The sequence below is a fragment of the Hylobates moloch genome, unplaced genomic scaffold (genome assembly GCF_009828535.3).
Source record: "Hylobates moloch isolate HMO894 unplaced genomic scaffold, HMol_V3 SCAFFOLD_10, whole genome shotgun sequence".
Lineage (NCBI taxonomy): Eukaryota > Metazoa > Chordata > Mammalia > Primates > Hylobatidae > Hylobates > Hylobates moloch.
Window position 1 is genome coordinate 12,164,548 of NW_026652285.1, and position 18,009 is coordinate 12,182,556.

Genomic DNA, 18,009 nt, shown 5'->3' on the forward strand with positions numbered 1-18,009 from the left:
TGTTCATTCATGAAGAAAAGAGACTGAATAATGAAGTAAGTTCATGCACCTTTCTTGCAAGAGGAACAGATTGTTCATCTTATCCTTATTTATTTATTTAAAGACAGGGTCACTGCAACCTTGAGCTCCTGGGCTCAAGTAGTCCTCCCACCTCAGCCTCCCAAAGTGTTAGGATTTACAGGCATGAGCCACTATACCTGGTCATTTCATTTAAGTAAAACCACAAAAATCTCCTTTTCCCATCTCTTCACCAGTGAGCTATAATAAAGCAGTAGTACTTTGAAGGCAGTTAAATGATGTGCAGGCATTCTTCTTCTGAAAATTTGCTATCAAAACCACTCAAATAATACATTTCCTCCCTAAAATGAGTTCTGGCCTGGCTGGGAGATGTTTGTTTATCCATTTTTTTGAGACAAGGTCTCGCTTTGTCACCCAAGCTACTGTACAGTGGTATGATCATAGCTCACTGCAGCCTCAAACTCCTGAGCTCAAGTGATCCTCCAACCTCAGCCTCCCAAGTAGCTGGGACTACAGGCACATGCTGCATACATGGCTAATGGGTGTTCATTTTTTTTTCCTCAGTTGGTTCTATTCATATGTGTTGGCAATGTTGATGCAGATATTGTGCTCTAGGCCAGTTAGTAAACAATTTTGTCAGGCTTTTGTCCTTTTGGTGATAATTTTCCCTAATAAAATGATTTACTTCAAAATTGTCTCCCAAGAAATACTGCCAGTAGCCGTCTGTATATTACTGCCAGTAGCCATAAATATGCTTATATATTTACAAAACATTCATTCATTCAATAAATAAATATTTGAGTGCCTAGTATTCAGGCTCTATTCTATATACTAGGCATATAGAATGGTCCTTGCAACCTTACGAAACAGTGCTTGGAAGCTTACATTCTTGTAGGGGAGACAAATGATAAAGTAGCAAATGCTGTGAAAGAAAGTGAGAGAGAATAAAGAGGTTCTCTTGTTGATTTTTACTATATTCATCATTGAGTTCTGTCTGACCTAAGAGACCTATGGTGACCATTCTAAGGACTTTTTGTCTTACATCAGGAAGTAATCTGTTACATTCCCCTACTTTTCCACTGATAGAAGCCTTTTCCCTCCTCAGGTTAGGGAGTCTTCTGATGATTTTTATATGATCTCAATGTATTTATGCTATTCCTTATCAAGTCTGCTCTCAGCCATCAGTTTATTAGCTTTTGCATGGTTACAGAGTCTTTCCAACAATTTGATTAATTATATTTTATGATGCTTTTTGGAATAGCTTTTTTTTTTTTGAGACAGGATCTCACTCTGTCACCCAGGCTAGAAAGCAGTGGCACTATCACGACATACTGCAGCCTTGACCTCCCTGGGCCCAGGTGATCCTCCTACCACAGCCTCCAAACTAGCTGGGTCTACAGGCACCCACCACTACACCCAGCTAATTTTTGTATTTTTTGTAGTCATGGTTTTGCCATGTTATTCAGGCTGGTCTTGAGCTCCGGGGCTCAGGCAATCCACTTGCCTCAGCTTCCCTGAGGGCTGGGATTACAAGTGTGAGCCACTATGCCCATCCTTGAATAGCTTTTTGAAGATCATATTAAAATTTGCAGCCTAGTAGCTGAAAACCTTACTTTAACACAAGATACTGTGTGCCATCTAAAATTTAAACTCTGTTAGAGAGACACACACTGATGGTTTTGATACCAATAGGATTTTGACAATAGTAAGTTTTATTGTTTGTGATGGGAATCATTGTATACTATTTTTGCACCATTCTGTTGACTCCTGAATAATAGAGCTATTGGTAAGCTATATGGCTTGGAGCATTCCTTAGATTCCCTTCAATACAGTAAGTTCTAGAAAACATTAAATAAAAGAGACACTAGCTCTAAACAGGAGCATAGAAATGCCTGAGCTTAAGATATATACCTGCAGTTAAGAGAATGTCTTCAGATACCTAGACAGCTCCACAGTTTTAGAAGCAAATAGATGTACTTTGGACTGGCCAGACATAGGTCAAAGGGGCTAACCCAGATCAGTCATTATGATAATTTGTGGGATTTTTTTTTCCATTCCACTCAGTGGTTATCTCAGATGATATTCCTTTATAAAATTTAAAAATTCCTTTTCAAATTTTCTTTTCTTGGAGTCAGGCAGATTTATTCCCTTATATAACTTCAATCTTGAGTTCTTTCTCTGTACTTCTGCTGTTGTAGCACATTGCCATTGGACGAGGGCATTTCCTTTTGTTATCTATAGCTGAACTGAGCCTGTATGCAGGCTCAGCTCTGCGACTTTTTGCTCTACCTGGCTCTGCAGAGCTCGTATAACCATGCCGAAATCCCTTTAGCCCATAAGTTACAATAAGTCACCATAAAACCCCTGTTTTCTGTCTGGTTACTGAACATTATTGTGCAACGACACATTATTGTGTAGTTTAACATGAACCAAGTTCCACTCAGCATTACTTCAGATGTAGTAAAGTGACCACTCTTTGGCAGTAGACAAATGTTAGTATTATTCTCAGTGCCATTTAATGACTACAACAATTATGGGGGACTACTGTGATTGGGGACTGGGGGAACTACACCACTAGCAGAAAATTTGGATTTAGGTATCAGTTACAGACTTTTAATACAGACTGTTCAATTCTCAGTATTTGAAATATTCTTTTCCTGAAGTTGCCATCTTTTCCCCTTCTTTCTGTATCTGATTTAGTTGACCTATAATTCACATCATTTTCTTCATGGAGAAAATGGCAGCCTCAGTAAGGCAATCCTGGGAACAACAGTGAGTGGATACCTCCAAGAGACACTTAAAACAGTATCTGGACATTTAAGATCAGGATCAAAGCCATACCCTGCACTCCTGTTCCTTTTCCCTCCTGTCTCCTACCAGCTCACTGGATAACAGATATCACTCTGAGTTTTACAAGTTCTAGTTTGATTGATTTTGTACCCTACCTGATAAGTATGGGCTTAGAGTATATCCAGACAGATGAACCTGACTCCCAATAATCTCAGGCTGGATGCAATGATTCATACCTGTAATCCCAGCACTTCGTGAGGTTGAGGTGGGAGAATCGCTTGAGCCCAGGAGTTAGAGCCCAGCCTGAAGAACAAAGTGAATTTTTTTCTTTAAACAAATAGTGTCCGACTGAACTGAAATGGTTACTGTCTAGTTCAGGCTGACATACAACAACTTTCTTGCGTAGTTGTTCACTTTCTAGCTTTCTTTTTTCTTGATGAATATCTCCTTCCTCTTGTTTGTCACTTGTAGATAGGAGAGGCCACTCACTGGGTAATTCGCTTCCATTCCTGCTGACATCTCCCTATTAGTCACTCACACCCATCATCATGCTGTCACCTTGCCATGGTTTCAGAGAGTAGGATAATCTCCATTAGAATCTTTTTCAGTTAAGAGGAAAGTTGCTGAATAGTCTGGATAAGCTGTAGTCTTGCTAGTTAGAAAACATGTACAGTATTGAAATTGTCCTTTCCCTTTGCTCTCTGAACATAGCACAATTAGGTGAACCTTTGTATCCCTGGCTGTGTCTCTGATATCTTTTGGACCCTGTCTTTGTGTCAGATCAGAGTTCATGTTTCTAGCCGAGTTGTACCTGATATACTGAGCATAAACAAAGGAATGTCAGGATTGCTTTTCAGTTCTTCATAATTTTGAATAAAATTGACAAGCAGCACTGGGGGACAGTACTTTCAGATCCTTTCCAGCTAAGATAATATTCATATATCATTCAAAGATAAAAAGAATGAAATCTAAGAAAATAAGGGCTATGAATGTGCTTTCTTTCCTTTGGTCTAAACACTACCCATGGATCTCTTTTCTCAATGCCTTTTATTGAATTTAGCAAAACTGCTGTTTCCTTTCCAATGTGTTTTTCTTTCTTGCTGTTCTGTGCCAAGCAGGTCCATAAAGAATTCTGTCTCTTTCAATCTTGGATTATAAGCCTAGCCAGAAGAGGGGAGAATAAGTTGCGGGGAGACGGGGTAAGCCCATCAGAAAGTCGAAAACCACCTCAGAGTATCAGGACAAAGGAAACATTTTTCGCAGAATCCTTTCCATGGCTTTTCCTCTCTGCTCAAAATTTTTTTTTTTTTTTTTTTTTTTTTTGAGTTGGAGTCTTGCTCTGTCGCCCAGGCTATAGTGCAATGGCATAATCTCGGCTCACTGCAACCTCTGCCTCCCGGGTTTAAGCAATTCTCCTATCTCAGCCTCCTGAGTAGCTGGGACTACAGGTTCCCGTCACCAGGCCCAGCTAATTTTTGTATTTTTAGTAGAGACAGGTTTCACCATATTGGTCAGGCTGGTCTTGAACTCCTGACCTCAGGTGATCAACCCGCCTCAGCCTCCAGAGTGCTGGGATTACAGGTGTGAGCCACCGCGCCTGGCCTCTCTGCTCAAATCCTGACTTCCTTTTTATTCACAAGTTCCAAAGTCATTTCTGAGCAGATGAAATCTTGTCTGACTCTAAATAACTGGTTCTCCAACGGATGTGTTTTCAACCTTGGCTGTACATTAGAATCAACTGGGGAAGCTTTTCAAAATTCTGATGCCCAGGCTACACCCCAGAACAATTAAATTACCATCTCTGGGGGCGAGTACTTTTTAAAGTGCTACTCTCTGCAACCCCCACACACAGATGGTTGATTCCATTGTGTATCCAAGGTTGAAACCATACTAATGAAACATAATTGACATAGTTATTAGTATTCTTAGAAAGCTTAATCTAAGAAATCTCCAGGTTTTTATGAAGGGGAAATTAAAAAATTAAAGACTGCCTTTGAAAACTTATTTTGTATGAGTATTTTTTTAAAATACATATCAACCCTGTGTTCCAGTCTAATTGGCCTTTTCATTCTTCCATGCTTTCTCCGCTTTTGTTCATGCTATTTGAGAAATGGCCTTCCCCCATTTTTGCTTTTTATAATTCCACACTACCACCTTTTTGAAGCTTCTCTTCATTCTTTCAGCCAGAGGGAGGTTCTTCCCTTCAGAACTTCCCTTTTTTGCTTTAGTATATTCTGTATGGTTTTGCGTTCATGTTTTATTTCTCCAGCTAGTTTGCAAAGCTTCATTCTTATCTATGTAGTCCCCTCATTGCCAGGCATCTTTATGTCCCTTGTAATGCCTTGCGTCCAGTAAATGTTTGAATAAAAGGAATTTCAGATGTCATGCTGCAGATGTGTGCTATTATAGAACTAGGGAGAAAGCAGGTGTGTAATATCTTTTCTATTCCCTTCACACTTTTCTAGTTACTCAAATTCTTGGTTTGGGGATGCCTTTTTTTTTTTTTTTGAGATGGAGTCTTGCTCTTGTTGCCCAGGATGAAGTGCAGTGGCATGATCTCAGCTCACCGCAACCTCTCCCTCCCGAGTTCAAGCAATGCTCTTGCCTCAGCCTCCCGAGTAGCTGGGATTACAGGCGCCCGCCACCACACCCTGCTAGTTTTTGTATTTTTAGTAGAGCTGGGATTTCACCATGTTGGCCAGGCTGGTCTCAAACTCCTGACCTCATGATCCGCCCACCTCGGCCTCCCAAAGTGCTGGAATTACAGGCATGAGCCACCACGCCCAGCCAAGGATGACCTTTTTATTTATTTTAAGTATGTGATTTTCATCCCCTGTGCAACCATTAAGTAGTCTTCAGGAATCAGATTCTGGAAATGTTAGCTCTGGTTTGGAATGCTCTATAGTTTACAACAGAGCATGCTTGCTAATGCCAGTTATGAAGCACCTACCAGGGTTATTTTCTGTCATGGTTTAAACAGAACTTTGTTGTAGTCCTCACTATTTTTTAATATTTAAGATTAATTTTTAGATTTTTGAGAATGCCATTTTATGTACTACTCTCTGTTCACTGAGAAGATAAATCCTCTTTCCCCAATCTTAAAGATACAAAATAATTTTTACAGCTCAATGATCTGCAACTTTCTACCACTAAATGACTGTAAAGGAGAATGTGCTTAGAGCAGACAAGGCATTTGATGATTCAGGGAAGTGTTTTAGATGCACAGTAAGAACTAGGGAAGAAACAACTGTGGAACTGTAGCAAAAAGTAGATTTTGCTTTTTAAACAGCTCCATTAGTTGTGTTTATGTGTGTCTTACATTGCCTGTATGCCACCTATTTTCAGCTTGAGTTCTTTAATGTTTTTGTCAAGGAAGACCGACTTCAGAGTGAATTATATCTATCAGAAACCTGAGAAAAAAGCAAGACTAAGATCATGTGGAGTTATTTTCTTGTCAGCTAGGTAATTCAGTTAGTCTAATTCTCTAATGCTTAACATCCTTTTTAAATGATCCAAATAAATCATTTCTCCTTAGTAGAATTGACTGTGAAAGAGATTTGAAGCACTGCATGCTTCCCCACTTCCTCCTTAGATAGTTCAGATATTTTCTTTTTTAGGAACATTCCACACTCTGAAAATCACTTTTGTTCCACCTATAATTTTTGCAGCTTGAAATTGCAGCTCAATACTAGTTTGGCTCTTACTTTTTCAGTGGGGCAGCAGGTTTTGTAAATTAAAACACATTAATTGTTTTGTTTTTTGGCTTTTCCTTTTCCAACACCTCCCCACCCTCTCCGTCCACCCCCCACTATAAGTTTCCTTTTAAAGAAAAAATAAAGCATATTCGAAATATTGCCGCTTGGGGATAGAGCTTCTTAGAATATGCAAACTCTTTAAATCTTGTTTGGGTTTGTGCCTGTGTACCCCAGTGGAAAGATTGGATCTGAAACATCCCTGAGATGTCCCAGCTCCATCTTCTTTCCAAGTTTTCTCCAAACGAATACACCATCACTACCACCACTTAGTTCCCCTAATACATATTTCTTTGTAATCTAGAATTTTTTTAGGCTTTGGGAGACAAGTTGAATGGCATGTATTTCCAGCAACTTGGTAGAGCAATTTACAGATTCTATATGGGCATCTAGTATTTAGCTAAATGAACTCTACCTCTCTCTCCTCTCTCTCCTTTCTCTCTTTCAGCTTGGCAGTGACCTTGGCGGGGGCATTGGAGGAAGTCCGGCAGTAAGTGCCATCTGTTTTTTTCACCATGAGAAGCACTGCCCCCTGTTTGATGCCTTTCCTATGTACACAGTATCAGACCAGCCACTGCTGCTGTCTAGCACTGCACACCAAAACCTCTATAACAGTATATGGGAAGTAGAAAGTAGTATAGGGTTACTTGGAATTGTTGGGGTCATGCACCACATGGTGTAGAGACATCTTTAAGGATTAATGTTCCAGTGCCTATAGAGATCTTTGTCTTTCTGATATTAAAGAGCTAAAGGGAATGGACCCTTCCATCTTGACTGGAGAATGCTTATTCCCTGGTGTCCTAGAAAGAACTTGAGAGGGTCAGCTGGACTCAGAGTGAGACTCTCCTCATAAATGAGTTAGTTTCGGGGGTGTGAATGTCCATCTCCCTGAGGAGAGCTTCCTACTAGGTATTTATGTCTAAATGGGAAAGGAAATAAGACTTTGCTGAACCCAGGTGGAAATGGAACTGCTGTTTAAGTTGGATACTTCCCCCTCTTTCTATAAAAACAAACTCCTTTCTTAGGGTACCCATAGGCCTTTTGCACAGAATCATGGAAGCTAAAATTGGAAACAAACACAAAATCTTGGATCACTGTGTTCCTGTATCCTACTGAGTACTCTCTTGATAAAGCTTCTAAAGAATATGTGTGTCTTATCAATGATGAAAAAATAACTGTCATGATTAAAAAGATGAAGAATATACTAATTTGACTCCTAAGAATATTGTAATTATGGTGTTTTCTTATTGATTTATCAAAACTACTAAGATATATAGCAATATTTTAAGGACTGTTAATCTGTTCTTCCCAATCTCCCCTCTCCCTTTTTTTTTTCCTGCAGGTGGGACAATCCTTCATCCCATCATCGGTGCCTGCAACCTTTGCTCCTTCACCTACACCTGCTGTGGTCAGCAGTGGACTGAATGACCTGTTTGAACTCTCCACAGGGATAGGCATGGCACCTGGTGGATATGTGGCTCCTAAGGCTGTAAGTAAAGAGTTAACATAGCAATACTTTCTTAATGGACAGGACCCAAACTGTTTCACTTTTAACATCTGTGTTACTTCTACTGGTAATAAATCAAAGGTTTGGGCCCTTGTTCTGGAGGACTTAGAGGAAGACGAAAGGTGGCTTCAAACTTAGCAGTAGGAAGCACCATTAGCATCCTTGTTAAACATTTTTATAATTAGACTTAAAATTTGACATATCAGTTATTTGAGTTTTGTTCTCATGTTTAGAAATATTGTCTAGTTTGTCAACATTGAAGTCAATCTAGTGAAAATCTAGTGGTATGTAGTGCACCAGCAGGAGAAAAAAATGCAGAGAAGTCATTTCTCTTACTCCTCTTTCCCCATTTGGTATTACATATGGATTCTAGAATGCCACTGCTCAGATTTGGTTTTCATGGATTTTAGTGTACCTTTTTAGAGTTCCGATTTAGGTTTGTGTCACTGGGGCTCTTCTTGTCTTGTCTTAACCTTACTTGATGTCACTCACATTGAAATTCAAGAGGGGAAACTTCCGTTTAATGAAGCTCATTTAAGCCCTTCGGAAAAGCACCATCCAGGCTAAGCCAGGCTTCATAGAGTCTTGCCTTTCTGAGGACCAATTTGGCTGAATTCTCTGCTTTCTAATCTGACTCCTTATGGGGGATCCCTGCTATAGAGATGTAGACCAGTTGTCCATTCCAGGAGTCATAACTGTGATAACTGAGTGTGTATAGTTATTACAGTACATAGCAAAACCGAAGATATTCAAAATTGAGCCATAGTGTTTTGGCACAACTCGGTAGCTTTGTTGTAAGGTTTACTATATTGGATATTGTCTTCAGACTTTTAATTATTAGTTATCTAATGCACTCATTTACTAACATAAAAGTATTGTATACAAATGACCAATGTAAATAATATAAAAATGTAAGATGGAAAATTGTCTCCCCCTGCCCCCATTTCCCATGTATAGCCACTGTTAACTTTCTTGTGTGTCCTTTTAAAAGAAAAAGGTCATGCGTATAGCTGTATATTTGTATCTTTTGAACATTCTGTGTCAATGGGATATACTATTTTGCACCTTGGTTTTTCTCTACCATATTCTTTTGAATCCGTGTATCTACTGAATTGATACACCATAATTTATTTAATCACTCCTCTGTTGATGAACATTTAGGTTATTCCCTGGTCCTCCCCACCACCTGCCACTCTTTTAGTATGGCTGAGTATATTATCATGATTATTCACCACCCACAGATCTTTTGGTATTCTGTCTTAGGTGGTCAGAACAGCTCATGACTCCTGATTTTTTTATTTTTATTTTTTTAGATGGAGTCTCACTCTGTCGCCCAGGCTGGAGTGCAGTGGCGTGATCTTGGCTCACTGCAAGCTCTGCCTCAGCCTCCCCAGTAGCTGGGACTACAGGCACCAGCCACCACACCTGGCTAATTTCTTTTTGTATTTTTAGTAGAGACGGGGTTTCACTGTGTTAGCCAGGATGGTCTCCATCTCTTGATCTGGTGATCTGCCCGCCTCAGCCTCCCAAAGTGCTGGGATTGCAGGCGTGAGCCACTGCGTCCGGCCTTAAATTTTTTAATCTTTATTTTTTTAATAGTATAGGCCAGGTGTATCACAGGTTCCAGGACCAAGGGGCGTGTTATGAATTATTTAGATAGATAAAAAGAATAGGCATTCAGATTATATGAGCAATATCTGAGTATTTACTATTTACCACAAACTATAGCAAGAGTTAAAAATGTATATAAGACATGGTCGATGCCTTTAAGGAAATTACCAATAATGGCTTTAGTTGGAAATGATGAAAAAAAATCTTCAAAGATTAGAGGCATGCTATTTTCATTAGTAGATGCAGTTTCTTCCCTTTACACCATTTTACCAAAACTAACAGAAAAACACATTATGCTCATTGGAATTTTTCTTTTCCTCTTGGTAGCAGTATTTAAAAGTAGTAAAATAACCGAGCTGAACAAAAAATAGAGCAGAAGCCAGGGTCGTTTAAAGACTGGTTTTTTTAAATTATTATTATTTGGTTCTTAAATAATTGAGAATGATCTCAAAATTCAGAAAATAAGACTCTATCCAGAGTCTTTTGCACTGGCTTGATATTTATAGTATAAAAATTACTATAATTGCCTAAGGAAGTGAATTTGTTCACTTAATTGTTAATCTTAATTTGTTCTTTATTTGTTAAAAAATACATAGCATCAAGATAAATCTTGTCTGGTTCTATTGAGCTTTATACTGTGTTTCAGGTCTGGCTACCTGCAGTAAAGGCTAAAGGCTTGGAGATTTCAGGAACGTTTACTCACCGCCAAGGGCACATCTATATGGAAATGAACTTCACCAATAAAGCTCTGCAGCATATGACAGATTTTGCAATCCAATTTAACAAAAATAGGTAAGAAATCTGAGTCCCTAGCTTGATGTTGAGACAACAGTTTGCCTTAGAACCAACAAGAGAACATTCCATTTAGCGCTGGTTAAAAACTCACATATTGGGCCGGGAACAGTGGCTCATGCCTATAATCCTAACATTTGGGAGGCCGAGACGGGTTGATCACCTGAGGTCAGGGGTTCAAAAGACCAGTCTGGCCAACATGGTGAAGCCCCATCTTTACTGAAAATACAAAAATGAGCTGAGCATGGTGGCAGGTACCTGTAATCCCAGCTACTCAGGAGGCTGAAGCAGGCAAATCCCTTGAACCTAGGAGGCCAAGATTGCAGTGAGCCGAGATTGCGCTAGTGCACTCCAGCCTGGGCGACAGAGTGAAACTCCATCTCAAAAAGAAAGCCAAACCTCACACATTGGCAGATGCTGTATGTAGAGTGAGCCCTGGCTCTTGCAAGCCTTTTCAGTTACCAGCTTCAACTCTGGAGGCACTAGGGAGTTTGTTGGGAAACTCATCCAAATGCGATGAAGAAACCAGAACTTATTTAGTATCTTGGATTCTAGGATTAGAACGTTTTTGATAAATTTTTTTTGTTGTTGTTGTTGTTGTTGTTTTTTGTTTTTTTGTTTTTTTGTTGAGACGGAGTCTTGCTCTGTCACCTAGGCTGGAGTGCAGTGGCGCAATCTCGGCTCACTGCAAGCTCCGCCTCCCAGGTTCACGCCATTCTCCTGCCTCAGCCTCTCCGAGTAGCTGGGACTACAGGTGCCCACCACCACGCCCGGCTAATTTTTTGTATTTTTAGTAGAGACGGGGTTTCACCGTGGTCTCAATCTCCTGACCTCGTGATCCGCCCGCCTCGGCCTCCCAAAGTGCTGGGATTACAAGCGTGAGCCACCGCGCCCAGCTGTTTTTGATAAATTTTTAAGCGAAATCCATTTATTCATTCAGCAAATCATATTTAACATTAGCATGAGCCAGACATTTCTAGGTACTGAGGCTAGAGTAGTGAACCAAACAAAGCTCCTGACTGAAAGTTCACATTTTGATGGGAAAAATTAGCATATTTGGTTGGTATAAGAAATATGGAAGTATATATGCTGAACAAATAATCACATAAACCTTGACAGCCTCCTTTTAGCAATGAATTCTCTGCCTTAATAAGGAAGAGAGCATGAAGAAGTAAAATGTTAATGTCTTATTCTTTTTGAAATATCAGTGGGTTTTATTCAGTTTTATGGTTCAGGAAACTGGCTGTTAGACGTTAATGGCACGTCCGTTCATTTGTAAATACAGGATATTTAGCCCTGCATATAAAAAGTAGTAATTGGACCCTTAAAGCAGATTTAATAAAATTTGTTAATGACAATTTGCATCAGTGACTGTCTGATTTATTTCTCATCATTTGGAAACACTTTTTTACTCTGGATTTGAGAGCTTGGCATGTTAAAAATCATTTAACTATCTAGAAAGTCTGTGTTTCTTTCTGTCAAGACTACCAATATTTCCAGCCATTTTTGAGGAGCTGGCCCTGTTAAAGGCCAGGGCTGTTGGGAAAATAAATGAATAGGCCAAGGCTATTGGTGGAATCTGTTGTTGTAGTAGTAAAGGAAATCTGCAGATGCAGAGCGTACATTCATCTCTAGCCTTTTTTTTTTTTTTTTTTCGTTTTTTCTGGGGAGGGGATGGAGTCTTGCTCTGTTGCCCAGGCTGGAGTGCAGTAGCATGATCTTGGTGGCTCACTGCAACCTCTTTTGTTCTGTTCCATTGTTTTGTTTTTGTTTTTCTTCTTTGAGGTTTTCAATTATTCATTTATTGACTATCTTTTATATACTGTTTTTCTCTCTAATCGTTAAAAAAAAATCAAATTCTTTTATATCAGCAAATATCCAATTAGTGTCAGATTTTCACAGTTGTCTAATGTTTTCGTACTGTTTACTTTGTCCGAACAGGGTCCCAATAAGGTTCCATACATTGCAATTGGACTTAAGTGCCTTAAGTCCCTTTAAATCTATAGGTTCCTCCTCCTCCTCTGTTTTGTTCCTTAAAATTTATCTGTAGAAGAAATTAAGTCTTTTATGTGTGGAGTTTCCCACAGTCTCAATTTTGCTGATTCTACCTGTAAATTGGAGGGAGATTATAGATTTAATCAGATTTAGGCTGATATTCTGGCAGAAAGACTTCATAATTGGTGGTGATTGCAAATCCTATTTCTCTTTTAGTTTTTTTTTTTTTCTTTTTCTCATTTTATACTCTGTTTCTTACTATGTTTACTATGGTGTCTGTTTCCTTGTTCTTTGTAAGTCAGTCTTTTTGTCACTATAATTGTACCTTTTCTATAATTTTTTATAAATGAAATTATATAATATGGAATCTTGTATCTGGTTTATTTCTATTAGCATAATGCTTTTGAAATATGTGTATCAGCAGTTGATTTCCCTTTTGTTGTTAAGTAATACTCCATTGATGAATATGCAGTTTGTTGACGTGCTCACAAGTTGGGGGAGTTTGGTTGTTTTCAGTTTCATCTTTATGATAAAGTTGCCATGAACATTTGTGTATACATCTTTGGTTGGACATATGTTTTTGATTTTCCTTGGTAAATAACTAGGAATGTTATTGCTAGGTTATATGGTAAGCTTGAGAATTCCAGATCTTCCACATCCTCACCAATTTTAGCCATTCTTGTCGCTGTGTAGTAGTGTCTCATTTTAATTTGCATTTCCCTAATGACTACTAATTTTAAGCGTTTTTTTAAATAAGCATATTGGTCATTCTTATATCTTTCACTTAAGTATCAGCTCAAATCTTTACCTTTTGTTGTTTTTTGGGGGAGAGAGAGGATCATCTTATTATGGAGTTGTTAAAGTTCTTTGTATATTCTGGATACAAATCCTTTGTTGCAAATATTTTTTCCCAGTCCATGGCTTGCCTTTTCTTAATAAAACAGTTTTTTGTTTTCAAAAAAACAAAAGGGTGTTTTTGTTTGTTTGTTTGAAACAAAGTCTTGCTGTGTCACCCAGGCTGGAGTGCAGTGGCACAATCAAGGCCTAGTATTACCTCGAACTCCTAGGCTTAAGTGATTCTCCCACCTCAGCCTCCTGAGTAGCTGGGACTACACCTGTGCACCAACACACCCAGCTAATTTTTTTATTGTTGTAGAGATGGGGTCCCACTGTATTGCCCCGGTTGGTCTCAATGTCCTGGGCTCAAGTAGTCATCCTGCCCTGGCCTCCCAAGGTGTGGGAAATACAGGCATGAGCCACTGCACCCAGTTGAAAGTTTTCAATAAAGTCAGGTTCATCAGTTTTTTTTCTTTTTATGGCTTATGCTTTTTGTGTTCTAAGAAATCTTCGCTTAACCCCATGGTTACAAAGATTTTTTTGGCATGTTTTTAAATATAAGCCTTATAGTTTTTGTTCCTACATTTAGTTTTATAATTCATTTTGAGATCATTTTTAAATATGTTGTAAATTAAGAGTCAATGTAAAAATTTTTTCCATAATAGGTCTTGAAATCAGATGGCGTAAGTCCTGCAACTTTGTTTCTTTTCAAAACTTGTTTTGGCTATTCTTGGTCTTTTACATTTCCCTGTAAATTTTAGAATCAGCTCATCAGTTTCTACAAAAAAAATGCTGAGATTTTTATTGGAATTGCAGTGAATAAGTAGATCAGTTTGAGGGAGAATTGACATCTAAACAATATTGAGTCTTCTAATCCATTAGCATAGTATATCTCTCTGTTTAGGTCTTTAATTTCTTTTTGCAATGTTTTATAATTTTTTATGCACAAATCTTACCTTTTGTCAGATTTAAGTATTTCAAATTTTTGATGTTGTAAATAGTTTTTGTTTTGTTTTGTTTTGTTTTTTGAGACAGAGTTTTTCTCTTGTCACCGAGGCTGGAATGCAATGGTGTGATCTCTGCCCACTGTAACCTCCGCCTCCTGGGTTCAAGCAGTTCTCCAGCCTCAGCCTCCTGAGTAGCTGGGATTAGAGGCACCCACCACCATGCCCAGATAATTTTTGTGTATTTAGTAGAGACAGGGTTTCACCACGTTGGCCAGGCTGATCTTGAACTCCTGACCTCAGGTGATCTGCCCACCCTTGGCCTCCCAAAGTGCTGGAATTACAGGTGTGAGTCACCGGGCCCAGCAGTAAATAGTATTTTTAATTTTAATTTTTTATTGTTGCTAGTATATAGAAATATAATTGATTTTTATATATTGAACTTGTTTCCTGCAACTTTGTTAAACTTACTTTTTCTTTCTAGTACCTTTTTGTAAATTCCTTATAGTTTTCTACATAAATAAATCATGTCATTTATGAACAGAGACAGTTTTATCTTTTCGTGTTCAATCTTATGCCTTTTATTTTTTCTTCTTGTCTGATTGTACTAATAGGACCTCCAGTAAATGTTGGATAGAAGTGGTAAGAAAAGTGTTCTAATTCATGGGAGAAGCATTCAGTCTTTCATCATTAAGTGTGACGTTAGCCATAGGTTTTTCGTGGAGCTTGAGGAAGTTTCATTCTGTTCCTGGTTTTCTGAGTTTTATTATGAATGGGTATTAAATTTTGCCAGATGCCTCTTCTGCATTTACTAAAATGATTATGTGAACTTTTTTAGTCCATTAATATGATGGATTACATCAGTTGATTTTTCAAATGTTAAACCAACCTTGCATTCCTGGGATAAATCCTACTTGGTTAGGATGTGTTGTCCTTTTTTGTGTATTGATGGAGTTCATTGGCAAAAAATTTTTTTACATCTATGTTCATGATATATTTGCTCTTCATTTCTGATATGATTTACTTTTTTTTATTATTTCTTTCCTGAGTTAGATTGGCTCCCTTTACCTTTTCCTGTTGTCTTGCCCTCACCTCACATTATCTGGTCATCCCTTCCCCAGGTGTTTTCTTTTACTGTTGTGTGGTCTTCCTTGGTAGCTATCATTGTTTTTTGTTCATTTGTTTGTTTGTTTTGTTTTGTTTTTTTAAGTATGTTTTGTTTGTCATTAAGGAAGTTGTACTGCTGTCTTTCCACTTTTTCATAATAGGGCTTTGAACAGTTGCTGTGTTTTTTACCATTCTGATACTCATATTTGAATAAGTTGGAATTTGCCGGACTACCTGTTAGTAGATTTCTATAGAAAAGGAAGATAGGCAGGGTAGTTTTTTAGACTTTGCTCCTCAAGAACGTTTCCTTCTTTGCTCTGGTGTAGCCACAGCTTCTTAGCCTCTCTGAATCTAACTTGATTCTAGAGGGCTGATCTTTGCCTTCAAGCCCTGTCTTTTAAGGAAGCCCTGTCTTCCAGGGTGTTCGTTTTCTCTTTAGAAGGTGGTGCTTTTTGAGCTCTTTCATCTCCAGGGCCCCCTTGGTAGAAAGGGACTTGCTACCTTTTTTTTTTTCCCAACCTTATTCATATGTTGCTCCTGTTTGATCTTGGTCTACTCTGGGAATGGGGCTCTCTTCTGAGAATGGATATTTGCGGTCAGTCACTAAGACCTACTACCACTGCTGGTTTCCTCTGAACTACTTGTGCCTGCCTACTGTATCACCAGAGCATCTCACCAGTTCTGTGGGCTTTCTTTGACTAGTAGTTTTGGAGAAGGTAAAATTATAGCTTTATAGGGACTTTTCCCCCCCTCTTTGTTTCCTCTATTTCATTTTTTTTTTTAATTTTTTTTTTTATTTTTATTATTATACTTTAGGTTTTAGGGTACATGTGCACAATGCGCAGGTTTGTTACATATGTATCCATGTGCCATGTTGATTTCCTGCACCCATTAACTCGTCATTTAGCATTAGGTATATCTCCTAATGCTGTCCCTCTCCGCTCCCCCAACCCCACAACAGTCCCCGGAGTGTGATGTTCCCCTTCCTGTGTCCATGAGTTCTCATTGTTCAATTCCCACCTATGAGTGAGAACATGCGGTGTTTGGTTTTTTGTCCTTGCGATAGTTTACTGAGAATGATGTTTTCCAGTTTCATTCATGTTCCTACAAAGGACATGAACTCATCATTTTTTATGGCTGCATAGTATTCCATGGTGTATATGTGCCACATTTTCTTAAATGAGCACTTGGAAGATTTGGAACCATGCTGCTGCCATGTTTCCCAATAATGACTTAATGACAGAGTTTTGATGACTGAGAGAGCAAAATCAAAAGAGTAAAATTTTTTTTGCCTTATAACTATTATCCCTAAATGAGTGATGTGAATTCTCAAGATCATTTCATTATTACAATTTGGTACTCTTAAGATGTAGTTTATCTAGGAAAAGGAAAATATTTCTTTAGCCACTCTAACTCTTGAAAGAGTATCTGTGTAAACTCTTGAAAGAGTATCTGTGTAAACTCTTTTTTTTTTTTTTTTTTTGAGACAGAGTTTCGCTCTTGTTGCCCAGGCTGCAGTGCATTGGCATGATCTTGGCTCACTGCAACCTCCGCCTCCCGGGTTCCAAGTAGCTGGGAATTACAGGCGCCTACCACCATGCCCGACTAATTTTTTTTTGTATTTTTTGGTAGAGATGGGGTTTCACCACATTGGCCAGACTTGGCTCAAACTCCTGACCTCAGGTGATCCACCAGCCTTGGCCTCGCAAAGTGCTGGGATTACAGGCGTGAGCCACCACACCAGCCTGTATAAACTCTTTAGTTAATTTTATAAACGTCATAGTCCCATCTTCCATCCTGAGGCTATTTAGAATATAAATTCAATATAAATTTGTATCATTTTGTTTGTTATCTTCTAGGCCCATTTTTTTCTTTCTGCTCCATCTTTATAAAATTTTGTTTTCCTTTTTTTTCCACCCGAAACAGGGTCTTGTTCTTTTGCCCAGGCATGGTGCAGTTGAGGCTCACTGCAGCCTCAACCTCCTGGGCTCTCAACCTCCTGGACTCAAGTGATCTTACCACCTCAGCCTCCTGAGTAACTGGGACCACGGGAACACACCACCACACTGGCCAATATTTGTAATTTTTTTCCAGAGACAGGGTTTCTCTATGTTGCCCAAGCTGGTCTTGAACTGCTGGGCTCAAGTGATCCGCTCGCCTGGCCTGGGTCTCCCAAAGTGTTGGGATTATAGGCGTGAGCCACCAATGCCCAGCCTATGATTTTTTTTTTTTTTTTTTTAGACAGAGTCTTGCTCTGTCGCCCAGCCTGGAGTGCAGTGGCGCAATCTTGGCTCACTGCAACCTCTGCCTCCCAGGTTCAAGCGATTCTCCTGCCTCAGCCTCCTGAGTAGCTAGGATTACAGGTGCCTATTACCTGGCTAATTTTTGTTGTATTTTTAGTAGAAATGTCGTTTCACCATGTTGGCCAGCCTGGTCTCGAACTCCTGGCCTTAAGTGATCCGCCCACTGCAGCCTCCCAAAGTGTTGAGACTACAATTGTGAGCCGCTGTTCCCAGCCCCAGCCTATAAAATTTTATCCTTGTGCTTCTCAGACCATCTGTCCTCCCACATATGTATTTGTTTTCTATTTAACTTCAGATTCAGACTGAGTTTCCCATCTCTTTACCATTCTTGTATTATTAAACAAGTTTTCCTG

The 18,009-nt window shown here is 39.0% G+C and overlaps 1 protein-coding gene across 6 annotated transcripts in view; it reads left to right on the forward strand.

The window, feature by feature from the left end:
- AP2B1 (adaptor related protein complex 2 subunit beta 1) overlaps window positions 1-18,009 on the forward strand; it is a 146,025-nt gene that overhangs the window by 85,140 nt on the left and 42,876 nt on the right. For 5 of the 6 annotated variants that reach the window (XM_032162987.3, XM_032162986.2, XM_032162990.3 and 2 more), the window contains 3 exons: window positions 7,009-7,050; window positions 7,903-8,049; window positions 10,325-10,470. In XM_032162987.3, coding sequence (XP_032018878.1) covers window positions 7,009-7,050; window positions 7,903-8,049; window positions 10,325-10,470 — 335 coding nt within the window. The remainder of the gene's footprint in view (window positions 1-7,008; window positions 7,051-7,902; window positions 8,050-10,324; window positions 10,471-18,009) is intronic. The other variant, XM_032761062.2, reaches the window with a different exon arrangement.